This window comes from Erinaceus europaeus, chromosome 16 (genome assembly GCF_950295315.1).
Source record: "Erinaceus europaeus chromosome 16, mEriEur2.1, whole genome shotgun sequence".
NCBI lineage: Eukaryota > Metazoa > Chordata > Mammalia > Eulipotyphla > Erinaceidae > Erinaceus > Erinaceus europaeus.
This window is the reverse complement of record NC_080177.1, coordinates 56,634,637-56,655,331: the sequence shown is the minus strand read 5'-3', so window position 1 is coordinate 56,655,331 and position 20,695 is coordinate 56,634,637. Positions and strand designations below refer to the sequence as shown.

At 42.7% G+C, this 20,695-nt stretch overlaps 1 protein-coding gene across 1 annotated transcript in view; it reads right to left on the bottom strand.

Annotated features, from left to right (window-relative positions):
• Positions 1 to 20,695, bottom strand: part of RYR3 (ryanodine receptor 3) — a 691,732-nt gene that overhangs the window by 43,301 nt on the left and 627,736 nt on the right. Inside the window, exons 70-78 of the mRNA XM_060175180.1 lie at positions 13,587 to 13,757; positions 12,651 to 12,710; positions 10,512 to 10,643; positions 9,436 to 9,548; positions 5,974 to 6,070; positions 3,630 to 3,739; positions 2,998 to 3,049; positions 2,042 to 2,098; positions 4 to 103 (exon numbers count right to left, since the gene is read on the bottom strand). Of these exons, the coding sequence (XP_060031163.1) occupies positions 4 to 103; positions 2,042 to 2,098; positions 2,998 to 3,049; positions 3,630 to 3,739; positions 5,974 to 6,070; positions 9,436 to 9,548; positions 10,512 to 10,643; positions 12,651 to 12,710; positions 13,587 to 13,757 (892 nt within the window). The remainder of the gene's footprint in view (positions 1 to 3; positions 104 to 2,041; positions 2,099 to 2,997; positions 3,050 to 3,629; positions 3,740 to 5,973; positions 6,071 to 9,435; positions 9,549 to 10,511; positions 10,644 to 12,650; positions 12,711 to 13,586; positions 13,758 to 20,695) is intronic.

Below are 20,695 nucleotides of genomic sequence, written 5' to 3'. Positions count from 1 at the left end.
CACCTTTGCTGGCACTGATCATCTGCAGGACCATCTCTGCCGCCCCACGCTCATGCAGCCGAGCTTGTTGATAAAGAGTTTTCTGCTTTTCCATTTCTTTCTCCTAGGGGAAAGTAGAAACCCAAATGCAGGCAAAGGTTAATCTCCTCTGGGCAATACAGCATCTTGCAATAAAGTGAGAGTGGGGAGAGGAGAGGAAGAGAAGAATTTTCATTAAGATTCCCTAGAACAAGCAACAGACAGAATTTTATATTAAGCAGACCTCTGGAGTTTATTTCTGGATATAATTCAGTTATTTAAACATTTCAACCCCAATTTACTCTTGAGTAAGTGGCCATTGTGTGTGTGTGTGTGTGTGTGTGTGTGTTGATAGAAAATATGGGTCGACCTGCCAATGCCCATGTCCAGTGGAGAAGCAATTACAGACCTTTGGTGTCCCTTAGAGATCTTTGGTCCATACTCCCAGAGGGATAAAGAATAGGGACTCTTCCAATGGAGGGGAGGGGATATGGAACTCTGGTGGTGGGAATGGTATGGACATGTACCCCTCTTATCCCACAATCTTTTTGATCATTATTAAACCTCCATAATAAACAAAAAAAATTGAAAAATAAGAAAACACAAAGCAGAACTTGGACTGGGTTTGGTGTTATTGCACCAAAGTAAAGAACTCTGGGGTGGGGGCCAGGGCTCAGGTCCTGGAACATGATGTCAGAGGACCTAGAGGGGATTGAACTGTTATGTAGAAAGACTGAGAAATGTTATACATGTACAAACTACTGTATTTTATTTTTGTTACTATATCTTATCGTTAACTGTAAGTCATTAATCCCCCCATTAAAAAAAAATGGGGAGGGGAGAAAATACAGCCCCGGTGGTATTGTCATTATATGGCATGACTCCAGATGAAAATGTTATGCATGTACAGACTATTGTATTTACTGTCAACTGTAAAACATTAATCCCCCAATAAATAAAAAAAAAAGAATTGTACAGTGGAAAAAAATTAGATGGAAAGAATAGCATCCCATGAAAAATAAATAAATATATTTTTAGAAAGAAAAAAAATGTTTGTTTTTCAATGTTCTATTGTACAGGGAAACCTACAGAGGTGCTAATTAGAGCTTATCTGACTACATGTAAGAAATACCCACCTACCATGCTGACAAAAAAACTCACTTGCAAGATACTTTGCTTAACCAGGTATGCAGCCTAGGTTTGAACCCTATCCTCACTGTAGTGAAAGACATTTCAGTGCTGTAGTATCTTTCCCTGCCTCTTAAAAAAAAAAAAAAGAAATACCCACTTATCTAGAATCTTCAGCCAGCAGTAACAGAGAATCTACCAGATGTGGTAGGGTTCCCAAAACTGTAATTACAACCACTTTCACTGCTGTAGACATTGTCTAAGAAGGTGTTCACATTAATGTAGTTTATTCTTGGGTGATTATTCTGTAATGTAGTTTATTCTGGGGTCTGTACTGTCTTCACATCAGAATCACATTTAATTACATTTACAGAATAGTATCGTGAAAGCCATTCCAGTGTCTCCACTGAATTTTCACTCTTGATTGTTTGAATTTGCCCTTCTAGGTCCCATTACTACCATTGTTGCATAGGAGGAGGAAATTCCTCATAAAATATAAACCTATTGGGACAGTTTGCTGACTGACTAGCTGGTTGCTGTTATTTGTTTATTTATTAGATCTGGGGCCTTGCACACACATGATTTTACCACTCTGGACCAAGTTCTTACTGAGAGAGAATGAGTGGCTCTCTCCTCCATGTGATACTGGGGTTCAAACCTGGGCTGCATCTATGCTAAAGCACATGCCTTACCTGGTGAGCTCTTTCTCCAGGCCTGTCAGGCACACAGACAACAGAACTGCAGCTAGTACACATGCTTCACTGAGCAGACATATCTACTGCTACCAGGTACACATGGTGTGTGGACCACAGGGCTAATGTCAGCATTCACCATGGGTGACCTTGCCTGTGGGCTTTGGAGAGGGACTCTGGCTTCAGTCTTGATGAAAACTTACTTCAAATGTTTTTTCCTTGTCTTCCTCATCTTCTTCCTCCTCTCCACCCTGACAGCTCTGGAATTAGTGCAGCAGAGAATGGAGGAGACAGTCAGAAGTGAGGCTAATAAATAAGGCCGGGCACTTGGGGTGAGGGCAAGGACACATAGGATGCAATTTATGGGTGGCTCTGGGCCTGACCACTTCACAAAACCAAGAACATGCTGATCACTGCAGGGCAGCATCTTACTCTAAAAGTCATCTTTGCAGTTACCAAGGGGCTTATAAATGAGGACTGGGAACACTGAGCTCACAGAGCCAGTGGAAATCCACATGGTTTAAACAGAGACCCAAACTTGTTCCACCTCATCAAGTCGGGGTATAAAGGAAGAAAAACAGCCATGTGGGAACCTATCCCTTCTAATCAAGAACCAGGGCCTACCAAGATCAGAGGCATCTAGTAGGCTCCCCTGTGGTGCAAATGGTAAAGTCCCCCTTTGTGGATGTCATGGAAGTTCCCCACTGGAGAAGGCAGCTTTCTTTGTCCACTCAGTTTTCCAGAGGCCACCATCCTTCCAGGTGACATAGAAAACATGTTTGAAAAAAAAAAGACCACACATTTGGTTATCCTGTCTTTTCTGGAACCCAGGGTGTCACATTCTAGTTCCTTAAACCTGCTTCCTCTCCAGATACACTGTAATTGGGAGTGTTCTGAGCATCAGAAAGGCAGGGATGTGATGTTTTAGCCCTGCAGGTCTGGCTTAGAGATGCTGCATAGGCCTAAAAGCTAGCACTCAGTTGTTTGTAGAACCATCCAGACTTTCCTTAGAGGACTACAGGGTGGTTTGCAAACGTCACTCCTAAGGCAGGAGTTCTGCATGCTTGGATTCTCAGATGCTCCACATGAGGGTTTTCACATACCTGCAGAAATCTAGGGAAGATAGAGAGACTGAAACAATGAGAAAACTCAGGTGTACCTTGGCCATCATGCTGGAATAGGAGGTATACAAAGGGTCATCTTCCAATTTGCTGCAGAGAATGGAGGGCATATTAGCAGTTCACTTCATGGACCTAGTAGCAGAGGCTGACATGCATATAAGTCTTAAATAATACAGACTAGTGAATCACTTAAGAAACCCCCTCTCCCACCCCAAGTTTTAGAAACCACTTTGAAAATCTAAGGTCATATGCATAGATTGGGGATGGAACTCAGAGAGAAACTGAATTATAGTATTAGGCTGATTCTTCTTTACACTTAGGGATCAGGATAAAAGGTCTGTGGTTATATACTTTCCCTGTTTCTATCCTTTTTTTTTTTTTTACTTATTAGTGAAAGAGATACACACACACACACACAGAGAGAGAGAGAGAGAGAGAGAGAGAGAGAGAGAGAGAACATTCAGTGCTGGGGACTGAACTCGAAACCTCATGTCTAAGAGACCTATATTTTATCTACTGTGCCACTTCTTTTTCTCTGCTTCCTGATGTCCAATAATGAAGCAGCAAGGAGAGTTGCTTGAAGATGGCATCTCTATTCCACAGCCATCCATGTCTGGGGTCAAAACAACCATGCCTGGCACATGGGGGAAGTCTGGGCCCGAGGACTGACCTCCTTTCTGTGAGAGCATTGCGGCTGAAATGGAGGATGATCTGATGGAGGGGGTCTGGTTGCTTTTCCATCTCCTCCTCTTCCTCTTCCTCTTCCACCTTGGGTGATTTCTAAAAAGACCAATAGATAGGTTTTAGGTATCATTTCAACACCTTTCACACAGTTGCATGCAAATGAGACAGCAGAGTGCAAGGTACAGAGTGTTATCAGACTAAAAGAACAAAGGAAACAACTGTCATGTATTTATCTCAGGATAAGAGCTCTCAGGATGCAAGGTTTAGAACAGAACCGTGTCTGTAAATATATGTATTTTCAGCCAATGCAAGAAACATTCCAATTTTAGGTTAAAACAAAATGAACAAGGAAGCAAAAGCCTGGCCACATGGAGAGGAGCCACAGTTCCCAACAGCAGACTCTCATGCAAGCTCTGGTCACCTGAGGTTGGGGTCTATGTGGGGTAGTGGGGAAAATCCTGGGGAGCCACTTGAGAGACTGGCTCCCCTTGAAAAGCTGGACTGGAAATAGGAGTGGGGCAAGAATTATAAAGCACTAGGGTCATCTGGGACTTAATACTAGTCTGGTCTCACTCAACCCAGTAAAAACCTTTTCCTTCCTAATCTTACTCCTGACTCTAAGGCTCTTGTTCCTAAGACACAACCCTAGGGCTGCAAGCCTTATATTTCTTCCTCTTATCAAGTCTTTTATCTGTTTTACATAAAACGATGCTAGAAGAAAAGGTGAGCCGTAGTAGTACTGAGCCAGCAGGGTGTAGTGTACTCAGGTGTGTGAGTGGTTCCATAAAGAAGGGTGGGAATGAAGCCCAGGTCAGCTTCATACTGAGAGATCAAGAAACTATTTCTCACTGTCAGGAATATATAAAAAGGAAGAAACAGTGGCCGGGTGGTGGCTCACCTAACTGAGCACACATGTCACAATGTGCAAGGATCTGAGTTCAAGCCCCTCAGCCCCCACCTGCAGGGGGAAAGCTTCATGAGTGGTGAAGCAGGGCTGCAGGTCTCTCTCTCTCCCCTTCCCTCCCTCCCTCCCTCTCTATCTTCCCCCCCATTCTCTCGACTCCTGGCTGTCTCTATCCAATAAAGATAATTTAAAAAATTAAAAAAAAATCTTTTTTAAAAAAGGGAAGAAACAGCAGGGGTCTGGATGGTGGTACACCTGGTAGGATGTACACATTACCATATGCAAGCCCCCATTACCCATCTGCAGGGGGAACCTTCACATGCAGTGAAGTGCTGCAGATGTTTCTCCTTCTCTCTCCCTCTCCCCCTTCTATTTCTCCCTCCCTTCTCAATGTCCCTTAATTTGGACAAATTAAAATAATAATAATAATAATAATAATAATAATAAGGAAATGTGTCCACCAGGAGCAGCGTATTATTCTTGCAGACATGGACCCTCAACAATAGCTCTGATGGCAATGAACAAAAAATCACTGAGATGGCAGGAAAGTGGGAAAGTAAGGATTATAAGGAGAAGGAAGAGAAATAGAAGACAGGGAAAAACAGACAAAGAAACACGAGTGAATGTGAGAAATACAGTACCATACTAATAGGTAGAGTAAGGAATCAGAGGAAAAGATAGAGACAAACAAGGAGAAAGAGAACAAGAAAACCCTGGGGTGGCCTAAGGAAAAGGAGGGGTCTCTTTTCTTTAGGAATCAGGAGGAGGCTCTGTGGTGCTTCTTCAGTAAGCTGGGCCTCACCCACTCCCACTCCCCATGGACATTTTTAAAAATGGTTTTAGAGCACGAATTCTGTTAGAGAAGGGGGACTGCAAAATATCTGAAGGACTACATTAAATGGGAGGTGAAGGATGAGGATGTAACTGAACCTTCCCCATCCCAATGCAATTACTAATCAGAAATGCAAAGTTGTTTTACCAGTGCATTGCTCAGCTCTGGTTTATGGCGGCGCGGGGGATTAAACCTGGGACTCTGGAGCCTCAGACATGAGTATCTCTCTGCATATCCATGATGCTATCTCCTTTGCCCAGAAATGCTAAGTTTTGACTTGGGTGGGGTGGTCTCCTGCTACCAGCGGTGCTGAAAACTCAATTCAGCATCAACTTTCTGTGGTAAGCTGTGCACCGCAGGACATATTAGCTGTTAATGGTGTCATCAGTGAGGATGATGATCAGACAGACACTTTCAAATGAAATTAATCCTCTGGCTCTTTCAACCATTAGTGGGGGGGGGGGTCTAGTAATTCACACAGTAAGCTCTTTTCAAATATAGACACTTGCTGCTTTAACACGTTTAAAATGCATACGAATGCAAACGTCAAATTCACGTACACTCATTTCTGCTTCCGGTTGAGTCAGTACTTACAGCCAAATCCTGCACTAGTTTCTCTTCAAAGGAATACTCCTCTGTTTCTATCCAAAATCTCTGATAGCCATGAAGGAAGAGGTTAATAGAGCGGTGCCTGAGCAGAAGGGGTGAGAGTGAGGTCAAGAGGGAATCATGGGATACCTTCTTATAGTTAGGGTGGTTAACAGTTAGTAAGCAGCATAGACTTTTGTACAATTTTTAATCTTCTGATTGGTCAGGGAAGCCTGTAGCACATAATAAGCAACAACTTCATAGAAACCAGAACCCTTGGGAGCCAGGTAGTGGCACACCTGGTTGAGAGTACATGTCCTCATGTATAAAGGCCCAGGTTCAAGCTCTCAGTCCCCACCCACAGGGAGAAAAACTTCACAAGCAGTCAGACAATGCTGTAGCTTTCTTTTTCTCTCTCCCCCTCTATCTCCTCCTCTCCTCTCAGGTTCTCTGTCCTTTCAAATAAAAGAAATGGAAAATGGCCCCCAGGAACAGTGGATTTGTCATGCGGGCATTGAGTCCCAGGGATAACCCCAGTGGTAATAAAGATAAATAAATAAAAATTAAAAAAAAAAAAAGAGAACAAAACCAGAACTTATGAGACATGGCAGTTCCTTGAGTCTGTAATACCTTCTGGATGAACTGACTTGGTGGACACTGTAACCCACTTCGGGTCTCTGTATGTTTGTCTTCTTTCTATTCTGTTAAGGCCAATGAGAGGTCAAGAGACAGAGGCAGTTTTCTCATTCCTCCTGACCGATCACCTAATGAAGGTAATCCCATCTACATCCTGCTGAGGGTGAGTGGGTGACTCAGGCACAGGTATACTGAAAACAGCAGAGCATGGCTGCCCCACTGGGCCTCCAGGGACGCACCTATAAGACCCTTCAGCTTTCACAGAGGAAAGCAAAGCTTAAACACACGAAATTTCTGTGGACCTCATGGATTTTAGCTATGAACTTCCATCTGAGGGCACTGAGTAACTGGTATAAGCCACTCACTTACTATAACCCAGGGAATATTAGTCACTGAATGGCAGTTTATGTGGTTCCCAGATATGAGGGGAGGAGTGTGGAGGGAAGGAGAGAAAAGGGAGAGAAAAACCTAGACCAGAGTCATGGCTTCAGGTAGAACACAGCCCTTTCCAATTTTCTACAAAATCTGACCAATCAGAGTTCTTTTGAAAAATTGTACAAATCCATGTCTTCATAGTAAAATGTTAAATTGTGGTTAAGGAAGGAGGAGTGTGCAGAGAATGAACAGGTCTTTCCACAGGTTACATTACCATTAAAATAGGTATAAGCCTGCCATACTGAGTTTTTTCATTAACCTTTTCCAGCCAAACCCGTTGAAAGGTGCTCAGGAAGAAATTGCTAATTTTGTGTCTGGAGAAAAGCATACAGGTTTTTCTTTTACAAACTAACAGCAGAGCAACAGTTCTCTCACGATAAAATCAGCCCCTTGAGACTTTTAGTTTGCCTGATTCCATGCAGGCTAAATCATCCCAAGATTGAGAAAAGGAGTCCTGTCTCTGCCATTAGTATCCTAGTGTTTGTTTTTTGGAAATCAACTTGCAATCCTTCCTGCAAGACAAAACAGAGAGGGTGACTCCCCTCCAACTGGGCTAGGGGTGGGTTGGCCTGTGTTTTAACGGCACAGTCAGTTCTTGGATTCTATTACTCATGTGGGGTGGAATTGCTGGAGTGCTCGAGCAATCAAAACAGGAAAAGAGAGCACTAACATTTTCAATGGATTTAGGAAAAGTAAAAGAAAAATCGCTTCTGAGAGAGATGTGGTTTCTGCCCAACTGGCCCTGGAGACTTGTGCCTAGATCCTTCTGGAGGTCAAATTAACCAAAAATCAGGCCTGACTTTATTGGAGGCAAAAATGAATGTCAACACTTTTGAAAAATGCAAAAAATCTTATTAACTTTTGCTTTCATTATGGCGCTATGAATTTCATGTGTTCTCCCCTCTTCCCGCCAACCCCACACAACTGCCTGGTTTCATTTTTTTTTTTTCAGCTTATTACTCATGGTTTCTGCTTATTTTGTGGCATCTCATCTGCTTCCCAAGACAGCAGTCTGTTATCTTGAGACACTTGTAGGAGCAGGTGTGTGTCTCACAGGCTGGTCCAGGGACTGGCTCAGGGCTGAATTACAGGACACACTAACAAATGATGGCCAAGATCAACAATTTGAAAGCAAAATGATGAGCAATAGCAAGTTTTTTTTTCTGTGTGTGTGTATTCAGAATATATACTTTAATACCTAGGACCCACATCTATTTACGTAGCATTTGGGATGTGCTTATCCGAGCCAGTTTGTTTTTCCTTGCCAGGTGAGGATACTACTACTGCTATGGTGGTTGATGAAGCAGATGCTGACTTTCCACCTCCAGTCTGATTACTGATTACAGGCCTGGCCACACTGTTGCTGCAGTAAACCTGGGTACAGGCATGTGGCCATGCCACTTAGTGAGAGTGATTTACATCTAGTGGTCAGTGCTGGTTAAGTCTGCATTGGTGCTCAGCCCTGTATTAACATAACACATTAACATAGGAGCTCATACATATTCCAGAAAAGCCTGTGCATATTTGATGCAGAACACAGGCTAAACACAGCTCAATAAGTGCTCTTTCTTCATCTTAAAGGCACAGACACTGTACTAAAATATTCTCAAGTTACATTTCTGTACCTTCTATAAGAACATAGTTAATTTTGGTGCCAGTCAAGTGTCTCAGAACAGAAATACTGTTTGACCTGATCGTAGAATTTGGGGCAAAGTATTTTTACAAACATGATTCTCTTATGTAGGGTATGACCACATCCTCACAAAGAATCCCATTTCTTCCAAACCAGACGTTTTTTTTTTTTTTTAATATTTTATTTTATTTATTTATTCCCTTTTGTTGCCCTTGTTGTTGTTTTTTATTGTTGTAGTTATTATTATTGTTGTTGTCATCGCTGTTGGATAGGACAGAGAGAAATGGAGAGAGGAGGGGAAGACAGAGAGGAGGAGAGAAAGATAGACACCTGCAGACCTGCTTCACCGCCTGTGAAGCGACTCCCCTGCAGGTGGGGAGCCGGGGTTCGAACCGGGATCCTTATGCCAGTCCTTGTGCTTTGTGTCACCTGCGCTTAACCCGCTGCACTACAGCCCGACTCCCCAAACCAGACGGTTTTATATGCTTAGTGGGCTGATGCCAGGGTGCATCATGGTGAACCAGGGAAGAATGGGGCACTAGGGAGTCATGCCTCAGTTGAGTTCTTATGCTTACTTTGTGTAAACAGGTCATTTTTTACTTTACACATACTGCAGGGGCTCTGTGGGTTAAGCGATTTTAATTTCTACCCCTTAGATCATTATGTGCCATGGCTAGAGGAGAACAAAGCTGTGGGGAGATATCTGAAGTCCTATCACTGGTTCACAAGCCAGAAAAAAATAATAATAACAACAGAGTACTTGCCTGGGTAGATTGTAGAGAGGAGCCATCCTGAAACAGGCCACCACAGCCCGTTTCCGTTGCTTTGATAACAGTTTGTGCCAAACTGCTTTCTTGGATCTCAAAGGCTGCTCTACCTGAAAAGAAACCACATGGGTAGATGTGTATTTCCTTTCTTTTTCTTCTTCTTTTTCTTTTTCTTTTTTTTCTTTTCCCTTCCCCTTCCCCTTCCCCTCTCCCTTCCCCTTCCCTTTCTCTTTCTTGACACTAGGGCTTAACTGTTCCAGGAAGACTTTTTCAAGTATATGTATGTACACGTAATGGAGGGAGAGATGATGGAAAAAGACAAATAAATCTTGAGTATTAACAAAGACACTGCAGAGGGCCAGGCAGTGGCACACATGGTTAAGCTCACACATTACAAGTACACAAGGACTTGGGTTCAAGCCCCTGGTCCCTACCTGCAGGGGGAAAGCTTCATGAGTGCTGAAGTCGGACTGCAGGTGTCTTTCTGTCTCTTTTCCTCTCTATCTCCCTTTCTCTTCTCAATTTCTCTGTCTCTATCCAATAAGCAAGCAAGCAAGCAAGCAAACAAACAAACAAACAAATAAGAGAAGCTGAAAGACACTGCAGCACCAAAGCTTTCTAGGAGCCAGGTTTGAGCGTGGGTCACACCCATGGCACAGCAGTGCAATATCCAAGTAAGGTAGTTTGACAGCCCAGCCCAGGCCTTTTAATCCCGGTAGAATTTTGATTTCACAGCTGTAGTCAGCAAAAAGTAGATGATTCAGTTTCTGGAAGTGTTTGATTTTCTTCCTTTCCCTAATAGTTTCTGGCCACTTACTGAGGAACAACAGTTTTACAACTGGGGAGAGAGTAACAAGTCCTTCGAGTTAATGGCAACATTTCACAATATAAAGAAGACAAAGAATTGAGAAGTCTGTTATTTCAAGTCATCAAAATTATATTTGGATATGAAATGGGTCATTTGTGGTCTTTTACTGTCTTTTGAGGTGCTTTTAACTGCTGTGTAGGGAGAAAAGGTTCATATTCTCTAGCACTGTCTTGCTTCTTCAGTCTTCAGTGGGCAGGCTACTTACCTGTTCCAGGTGGAAGACAGCTGCCGAAATTCTCTGCACACGCTCCACTGTCTTTTCTGGACTGGAAGGTTCTTCACTCTTCAAGACATCTTTGTAGAGGTTCAGTTGCCACTTTACTGCTGGGTCATCAGACTAAAAATTGAAGCATACACATGATAAGCAATCTTCTGTACATCTTGTCCTTAATATCTTTCATCCCTAGCATGGTTCCAGAGTAATGAAGAGTTTGTTTCCACTATTTGTTGTCTCTCATTTTCTCTATTATCTTGACTGAGATACTATGTAGGAAATTCTCACTCTAATATATATATACCTTAAGTCTTGTCATATCCCTGTCTCTCTCTCTACCAAATTCTAATTTCCTTCACACAATCTAATTCATTAATTCTATTTTCAACTATGTATATTCTTTTTTTAACTATGTATATTCTTTTTTATTTATTTATTATTTATTTATTTATTTATTCCCTTTTGTTGCCCTTGTTGTTTTATTGTTGTAGTTATTATTATTGTTGTCGTTGTTGGATAGGACAGAGAGAAATGGAAAGAGGAGGGGAAGACAGAGAGGAGGAGAGAAAGACAGACACCTGCAGACCTGCTTCACCGCCTGTGAAGCGACTCCCCTGCAGGTGGGGAGCCGGGGTTCAAACCGGGATCCTTATGCCAGTCCTTGTGCTTTGCGCCACCTGCGCTTAACCCGCTGCGCTACAGCCCGACTCCCTAACTATGTCTATTCTATGCTCCAACCAATAAACTGATTGTTAGACTCAATGAACGTTTCTAATTTTTTTCATATCAGTATGAAGTCTTTTTCAATTCCATATCTCTTTACCTGAAAAAAATAATATCCAAGTGTTGATTTATAGTTTTGCCTTTATCTTTTAAAATATTTTACCCATACTTATATTTTAATTCCACTGGTATTTTTTCTTAATTAAAAAACATTTATTTATTATTGGCTAGAGACAGACAGGAATTGAGAGGAGAGGGGGAGATAAAGAGGGGAAGAGGTAAAGAGACACCTGCAGGCCTGCTTCACCACTCATGAAATTTTCCCTCTGCAGGTGAGGACAAGGGGCTTGAACCTGGGTCCTTTATTCACTGTAGCATGTTTGCTTAACCAGGTGGGCCACTGCCTGGCCCTTTTGGTAGTTTCTTAGGCTCAAATTCTTCCTTTCATTGCCTTTTCTGACTCTTTATTGATGATTCTTTCATACTTTTAGAAATAAATCTGAGCTTGTCTTCAGAAAAGGTTTTATTTATTGACATTCCTTCCCATATTCTAGGAAGTAGAAATACTCCAAATGGTTTCATGGTTGCCTTTTTAGGAAGATTATTGGGTTTAATGCCTTTAAGGTTAATTCACATAAATTTCTTGTTCTGCTTTTATGCACAGTAATGGTAATTAGGACTCATACTTCCTTTAGAGAAAGAAAAATCCCAGTTCCTAAGAACTTGTAGCTTTTCCAACTGTATCTACTTTCTCTCATTACTCTGGTTTAGAGTGGATGTTCTTGTTCTGGTACTTTGGATCTTCTTTTTGTTGTATATTTAATTTACCACTCCTATATTTTTGGAATAGAAAGAAAAGGGTATTTGTGTCACCTTATCTCCTACCCCACCTTATATTACAATATGTGTCAGGAAAGAATTGTTAAGATTCACAGGTCTTGTAAAAATCTCAAATAATATTTAAAATCAAACTCTCAATTATATATATATCAACGCAGATACAAAGTTCTTTGGTTTCAAGATCTCTCTGGGGTAGAAGATGTTAAAAGTTCTTCTACATCTGTCTTACTATTTCTAGGCATCTATTTTACTATATTACAGTCAAGAAATCCTGAGACCTCATCTAAGCCCCCCTGCTAGGACTTGATTCCATGGCAGCTAGAGGGGAGGTATGCCTACTGGCCAACCTGTTGCATGTTCTTCGGAACAGGATAGGAAAGAACCAATGCTTAGGGATGAAAGTTTAAAGAAATGAAGGGTGGAGACTTAGCCCTACCAATTAAACACGAGTACTGTGGGGCTATTTCTACAGAACATTTTAAAAAATGAGTCTATCAAGTGGGAGGATGGCACTTGGCTGCCAGAAAGAAGCCTGCATGAGTTCTCCTGGTCGTCTCCTGACATCACCTTCTCCTGCAAGTGCAAATTATTCCGCAGGTGTTCCTTGACCTCTTCATCCGTGTCCCTCTGTGGAAAGAGATGTTCCGTTTTATTCCTAGACATCACTGTGGAAATATAATATGGGGCTCAGGGACACATGAATGAGCAATAGATGACTTTGCAGGGATCTTGATTAAAGAACAGTGGGTGAGAAATGGCAGTGATCTGATGTTCCCCAAAATGCAAGTAACTGATTCCTGACCTAGTTTTCTCTTTTATCCCTTTCTCTCAGTCTCTCCCGCCCCCCATGTGTGTTCATTTGCTTCTATTTCTTTTTTTAGGGGGGTGCTGGGGCTCTTTGCCTCCATTGTTCCTGTTGACTATGTTTTTTTTTTCTTTTTTCTTTCTTTATTGACACATACAATGAAATAGAGAAAGGGTGAGGGACAGAGAAAGAGAGACACCTGCAGCACTGTTCTACTGCTCATGAAGCTTTTCCCTGTATATGGGGGGGAATGGAGACTTGAACCCATGTCTTTGCACATGATAATGTGTGTGCTTTACTGGGTGTATCACTGTCCAGTTCCTCCCTTCCTTCCTCTTTTTCTTTATGTCTTTACTTTAATGCTAGATGTCAGAATTTAAGGAGGAAAATATGACAAGAAATAGTGGGAAAAACTGGTCTTGGTTTTCCAAAATGCAAATAGGAATAGTGTTAAGTAAAAATGTAAACTTCAGGGTTGACACACCTAAGTTTAAAAGGTGATTAGCGAAACGTATCAGTTTCTGATTAAAGGGGGAATGGAAACTTTGGCCTAGACTGGTTTGAAAATGAGAAAGTGTTGCATCTGTGTGCTTTGGTTTCACCCCTCTCTTCCTACAGGAGGACCAAGGTATTGGGGGTTGAGTACCAGTCACCACCACCTCTATTCTATGCTCAGTCAGGGCAAATGGATGACTTACGTAGCTATAGCGTGCTTTTGCAAGGGAGATCAGCTCCTGGTCACCAGGGGTGCACATATTCAAACCAATGGGCAGCATTTTCTTAAGGGCTGCCACGATGAGAGAGGTCTGGATGGAATACAAGTCTCCTCTCCGCTTTGTCTTCTTCCGCTCCTGGTCCTGTCCTCCAGACTAGAGAAGAGGTTGAAATAAACAGAGCAGCTCAGTGATTCTCTGTAAGGCATGGCCTCCCTTGGGAGTGGTCTGCCTTCTGTGGCTCTCTCAATCCAGACCAGGCCCTACTGTACTTTAGAGGCCAGTCATGAGAGTCTGCTACAGAAAGACACCCAGCTCTGGCCCTGCCCTGTGCCTCTGTGCATGCTCACGGAATCACAGACCGAGACACAACATACACCACAGACACCGACAGTGTTTGCTTGCTTGCTTCTGGACCAAACCACTGAAGCATTTCAAAAGGAAGGATTAGTGTTTGACCAAATGACTCGGGAAAGCACTGAGACACCTCATGTTAGGGTGTGAGTAAGTGTGCAATGAATGTGTGTCAGAAAGTATTGGTTCTGTTTGATCAGGGCTGACTTCCCATTTAGTCTCACCTGGAGAAAATGCCAGTTTTTGCAGGATTAAGGAAATGCCCAACCTGGGCTGCCTGGGATCAGGCTCGGGGAGAAGTTAGGAGAAACATGGAAGCGTCAGAGAACATAACTACCAGAGTCCCTGAGGGTTGTCTCTTCTTTTACTTGTACCTCCCTCCAGGGAGAGTTCAGTCAGGAAAGCAATGGGCATAAACAATAGTTCACCATACTGGGCAACCAACTGAAGACCCTCAGTGTCACATCACATATTTGGGAGCGGGTACAAGTGGGCTCAAAGAGATAGGCATTGCAGAGACTTTGATGCTCATGATGTCAAGCTCTGAAAGAGTAAAAAGACTGCCTCAGATCAGTGGAGCTTGCCGAAGTGTTGGACTAACCAGAAGTAGAGAATGAGTTAGGGATAGTGAGTGAGAGAAGAATCCATTCTTCTGCTTTATAAAACTTGGAGCTGCGAAAAAGGAGGTGGCAGCACCCCAGTTTACAGTGCTTTAGAGGTAGGACTTTAACACTGGCTAGAGGGGGGGGTGGTGGTGGTGGTGGTGGTGGTGGTGGTGGTGCCTGCAACTAACATGTGAAATCTATGACTCTGAGCTAAAACAGAAGACATTTTTTTTTTTTTACTCAATTCCTTTTGTAAAATATTTATTTTCCCTTTTTTGTTGTTGTTGTAGTTATTGTTGTTATTGATGTCTTCGTTGTTAGATAGGACAGAGAGAAATGGAGAGAGGAGGGGAAGACAGAGAGGTGGAGAGAAAGATAAACACCTGCAGACCTGCTTCACTGCCTGTGAAGCGACTCCCCTGCAGGTGGGGAGCCAGGGGCTCGAGCCAGGATCCTTACGCCTGTCCTTGCACTTTGTGCCACATGTGCTTAACCCATTGTACTACCGCCTGACTCCCAGCAGAAGACATTTTATGAGTGGTCAGCTATCTGAGAGAAGTGGAAGATCAGTGTCAACGATGCCTTGAGATTGCTATTTTAAAATCAGTGTCAGAGGGGTGGGGAGATAGCATAGTGGTTATGTAACAGACTCAACGACTGAGGCTCTGAGGTCCCAGGTTCAATTCCTAGCACCATAATCCAGAGCTGAGAAGTTGAATCTATCTTCCTCTTTCATTAGAAAAAAAATTAAAGAGTTCATTACATAAATAAATAAAATTAAAATAACCTCAGAGCATGAAACAGATCTGTGATTATTGTGGCCTGGGAGGTGATGAGGTGGTACAGTGTATAAAGCACGAGGCTGTCAAGCATGAAGTCCTGAATTCAATCCTAGGCACCATATGTGCCAAAGGATGCACTAGTTCTCTCTCTCTCTCTCTCTTTGTGTCTCTGTCTCATTAGTAAATAAAGTTAAAATGAGGTTCACAATGATTAATGGACACTTTTAGAGTGGATATGATTTCCTTGACCCCTCTTGTGATGGCTGTACCTGCAGATGGTTTTATTACAGACACCACAGAGAAGCTCCTCACCAATAAATCCAATCTGGTTGTGCAATGCCAGGAAATTCCACAGGCAAATCAAATCCAAGTGTCCTCCCTACAAAGTTGCAGGGGCACTTAGTGCCTAGTACTATAAAACCACACGCCAGACCCAGGACAATAGTGGGAGTGGGCAAGGAAAAACAATGGGGGGCTGTAAAAATGGGGCTAAGAAGAGGAAGCTTCTTGTGTCCAAACAGTAAAAGCTGACTCTGTTGCTTAAAAAAAATTTAAAAAAAAAAAGAAGAGTTCTATTGTTTACCAATTGTTTGCTAGTTTCCTTACCTATTCTACTTGCAGGAACAGAAATCTAAGGGTTGTGCCAAAGGCTAAAGTACCCTTGAAAATCATTCAAAGCATCCAGAAAGGTTAGAAGCCAGCTCTGTTTGTACTAAGTAAATGCGCACATATAGATGTATAGTGTAAATAGTTCCATGCAATGTACAGTGGAATTAGTATAAAAAATGTAACTGGTTGAGTCATAAAATGTAAACAATTCCTTGCTGCATATACATCATATGATTCTGATGTCTTCACTAAGTAAGACATTTCTAATCCTCCCAACAACTCTGAGATATTAAAAAACCAAAAAACCAAAAAACAAGTTTCACAAATGAGAACAGGATGTTCAGGGAAGTGAAGTGGGTTTTCCAAGGTCACACAAGAAAGCCCCTGGGCCAGCCTCCAGAGGTAAGTCTACCTAACCATGGCTCCATCCTTTTTTTTTTCTTTCTTTCTTTTTTTTAAATTTAATTAAATTAATTTATTTATTCCCTTTTGTTGCCCTTGTTGTTTTATTGTTGTAGTTATTATTGATGTCATCGTTGTTGGATAGGACAGAGAGAAATGGAGAGAGGAGGGGAAGACAGAGAGGGGGAGAGAAAGACAGACACCTGCAGACCTGCTTCACCGCCTGTGAAGGGACCTGCCTGCAGGTGGGGAGCCGGGGGCTCGAATCGGGATCCTGACGCCGGTCCTTGAGCTTAGCGCCACCTGCGCTTAACCCGCTGTGCTATAGCCCGACTCCCCTTTCTTTCTTTTTTTAATATTTATTTATTTCCTTTTTGTTGCCCTTGCTGTTTTTATTGTTGTTGTAGTTATTATTGTTGATGTTGTTGTTGTTGGATAGGACAGAGAAAAATGGAGAGAGGAGGGGAAGACAGAGAGGGGGAGAGAAAGACAGACACCTGCAGACCTGCTTCACCACCTGTGAAGTGACTACCCTGCAGGTGGGGAACTGGGGGCTGGAACCGGGATCCTTATGCTGGTCCTTGTGCTTTGCGCCACGTGCGCTTAACCTGCTGCGTTACCGCCCGGCTCCCTCTCTTTTCTTTTTAAACTAGGAGCTGCATATAATCTTGTTCCTGTACAGCCCCTTGCTCTGTCACATACCTGGGGGTAGAAGGTGTGGGAACAATGCTAATAGACACATAATACAGAGACATAAGTCCAACTGTGTGGAAACTGGAAAAAAAAAACAACCCTGTCCCCAGGTATTCATTTTATGCAAAAATTCATGATCCTCGGCTGATTTCAAATTCTGGAGCTTAGTTCTTAGGAAGCTTTCTGAGTCTTGGGATCTCTGCACAAAAGGCAAGGTTTGTGAGAGAGGCCTGGCACCACTGCTGACAAACAGTTTCTAACCTTCTGGGGCAGGGTGGAGTGGTGAGTCTCCTGGGTTCTCTAGCACCACAGGCCTCCCTGTCTGAGTGTGCTGGCTGCAGAGCAGGCTGCTGGGGAGGGAGCAGAGATAGCAACGAGAGACTTCTGTCAGGGTGACTTGGCTGGCTTCCCCTACTCTCTTATTCCAAGGATGAGTGGGCCTACATTCATTCTGTGACAGACAGTGGTCCTTCTCAGACCTCCAGGTGGGGCAATTGATCCTGAACCATCCCAATGGTGATCACAGTGCAGAAGTTCCCTCCACCCCGCAACCGGGCACCTCTACTGCTAGGACAGAAGACATGACATGCATTTGACCTGTACCTTTACTTGCATGGCCTGCGTGGGAAGACAAGAGAAAAGAAACAAGGAGAAGAGTCAGTCAGTCAGAGCAGGGATTCAAGGTCTTAGGCAGCACATGTTAGTCATAGCTTCTTTGCCCCGGTTTCACAGCCAACACAATAGAAACTCAATGACTCTGGAAGTTGATGAAACATGACATGAAGAGTAAGTAGGAGGTTAGGATGGAGGCTTATTTGGTCTTAAGGGCTTATTCTCAGAGCAAGCAATTCACCCATAGTGTTGGGGTCATCATGAAGAACAGACCAGCCTTCCAGAGTATATGACACTCAGACCCATGAGGTCTTTGAATCTGGACACTCACAGTACCTTAAATCTGAAGTCTTCCCCCCGCCCCGACCTCCTCTCCCTTCCTCCCAGGTGGGCCACATATAATATGTCATATAATTCAAGACCCCATTTTCTTTTTGCTCCTACCTATCACATGATCACTGCCAGCAGATATGTGGTTACAAAAAGAGAGGTGATTTTAGCTAAGGGACTATGTTTGCATTTTTGCTAAAAGAAGGATTACTTGAAAAAAGTTACTTGAGGAATGTTTAACATGGCTCAAAACCACCCTACAGCAGGGGCCGGGGTGTCTCCCTTCCCCATTGTGACCTTAAGATATAACTTAGGTCTAAGTAGTAACTAGTAACTATTTGATTAAGTACTTTATGGTGTTTTTTTTTTCCAGGTCTTTCTATTTGCTTGCCACACTTACTGAGTCACTGCATACTATTGTGCACTTTAAGGTATATATTTCCCCCTAACTTATGTGTTGTGTTATGTTATGTTATGTTATGTTATGTTATGTTATGTTATGTTATGTTATGTGTACATGTGCTCTATCTCATGGGCCCTGGTCTTTATCTAGGTTCTGTGACTTTGTTAGGAAGTACACCACCCAAAATGGAATTAAGGAGCCCTATAAGCTATATTCTATATTCTTACCCTTAGGTTCCTGATTATTAAGCATTTTGTTCTGCTTTATATCTTAATTCTTTTCAGCCAATATGTTGCAGATGTCACCATGACACCAACCTGACTTCCCTGGGCAGAGGACTTCACCAATGTATCCTGGAACCCCACCTCTCCAGAGCCCTGCCCCACTAGGGAAAAATAGAGACAGGCTGGGAGTATGGATTGATCTGCCAATGTCCATGTCCATCATAGAAGCAATTATAGAAGCCAGTCCTCCCATCTTCTGCACCCCATAATGATCCTAGAGGGATAAAGAATAGGCCAGCTTCTACTGGAGGGGATGGGATGCAGAACTCTGGTGGTGGGAATCATATCCTTCTTATCCTACAGTCTTGTTGATAATTATTAAATCATATATATATAATTTAGGACTAAGTCATCTGCACATACACATTCTACTCGTATCCTTTCCTTCACATATTGCCAAGAATAGTTAAGTCAGTACATTTCTTTAGTGCCACAAATGTTTTCTTTTAGAAAAAAATTTGACTTAAACAATATATAGTATATGAATTTGTTTTTATGAAAGAATGACTCTATGCTATATTAATTATTTTAAAAAATGAAGATATGCCAGCTTACATCTTTTAATTTTCTCGGCAGAAATTTATGAATTCCTACAGCATTACAATCACTTTCCTTTTCCATACTTAATCACCAGTATTTTATGGTTTTGTTTATGAGCTTTAAAATAAAACAAAGGCTCTCAGGAGCAAGGGCATCTGAGAAGGACAGGCCATGTTGTGGGTAGGTTGTACTGGGAACAGAGGGAGGTGTTTCAGAGCAAAGGCAAACTTGGCTTTGGCTTCTGGTAAGCTCTCACTCCCAGGGAGAGTGACCCTGAGTAAAAGTGGGGGAAAGCAAGTCAACCTAACAGTTGCAAGAAGAGAAGAAGAGTTTCTGAAAGGCATTCTGAGATTCAGGAGAGAGAGGGAGGGTGTGTGGGGGAGGGAGGGAGAGAGAGAGAGAGAGAGAGAGAGAGAGAGAGAGAGAGAGAGGAAGCAATAGGCAGGCAGGAAAGCAATGACAGAATGGGGAGAGCAAAGAAAGGAAGATGGGGGGGAGTAGAAGGGGAGGGTAAGAGTGAGGAGAAGAGTGAGAGGGAATGAAAGACAGATTGGGAGACAGATATTCAAAGACAGTAACAGTGAGTGGGATATAGCTCTCATGCTGTTCAAGTCCAAGGGCAAAAGCAAAGAGAATACAAGTCAAAGTAGAAAAAGTTGTGGAGGTGGAAAGAGAGGAGAGATTAAAGCAAGAAGGCTCCCATATGTAATTCTACATCCCCTTGAACAACTCAAGGATATCTTCCAAACTCCCTATTCTTTTCTGACACACTGAAATCATTCTGCATGGGCTGAAGTGGTTTAAAGCCCTCTCAGATTTCCTGCATCACTGTTCTATTATCTGTTATGGTTAGGAAACTGACATTTCTTGAGCTGTTAATATGTTCTAACTTACTATTTCCCTCTGAGGAAGCTGCTGCCATTTTTTTCCCCCAGAAAACAAAAAAAGTTTTAAAACCAAACAAAACAAAACGACACTTGCTCAGCTTGGTTACTTTTAGCTTACCATAAAATTGCAAATCAGAGTTAGGCGAACAAAATATCCAGTGAGTGCTGCCAGGAAAAAAGAGTGGCTCTTTGAGAGCTGACCTTTGGTATATCAAATCTGAGCAGTGTGACCCACTGTATATTTCTCCCCTTCTTCCTTTCCATTTGCAATGGCAAGTGCAGCATGTGGGCATGCGCTATCCCAGCACACGCATCTCTGCCACGGCGGCCCTGTGCACTGAAGCCACTTTCATGTACATGACACCAGATCTCCAGAGTGGAGAGAAAATAAGCACAGGCAACGGGTGCCCATTCAGATCAAGTAGCAGAGACCACGTCTCATTTCAAGGAGGACAAGGCAATGAGGAATTGGTAGATATTAAAGACAAAGGCCTCTGCCAATCTCTCTAGATGTACTTCTACACCTCCTTTAAAATAATAGCATGGCCATGAGTTGTTGCTTACTGAAAGCACGGTACACGGCTCTGTCTGCA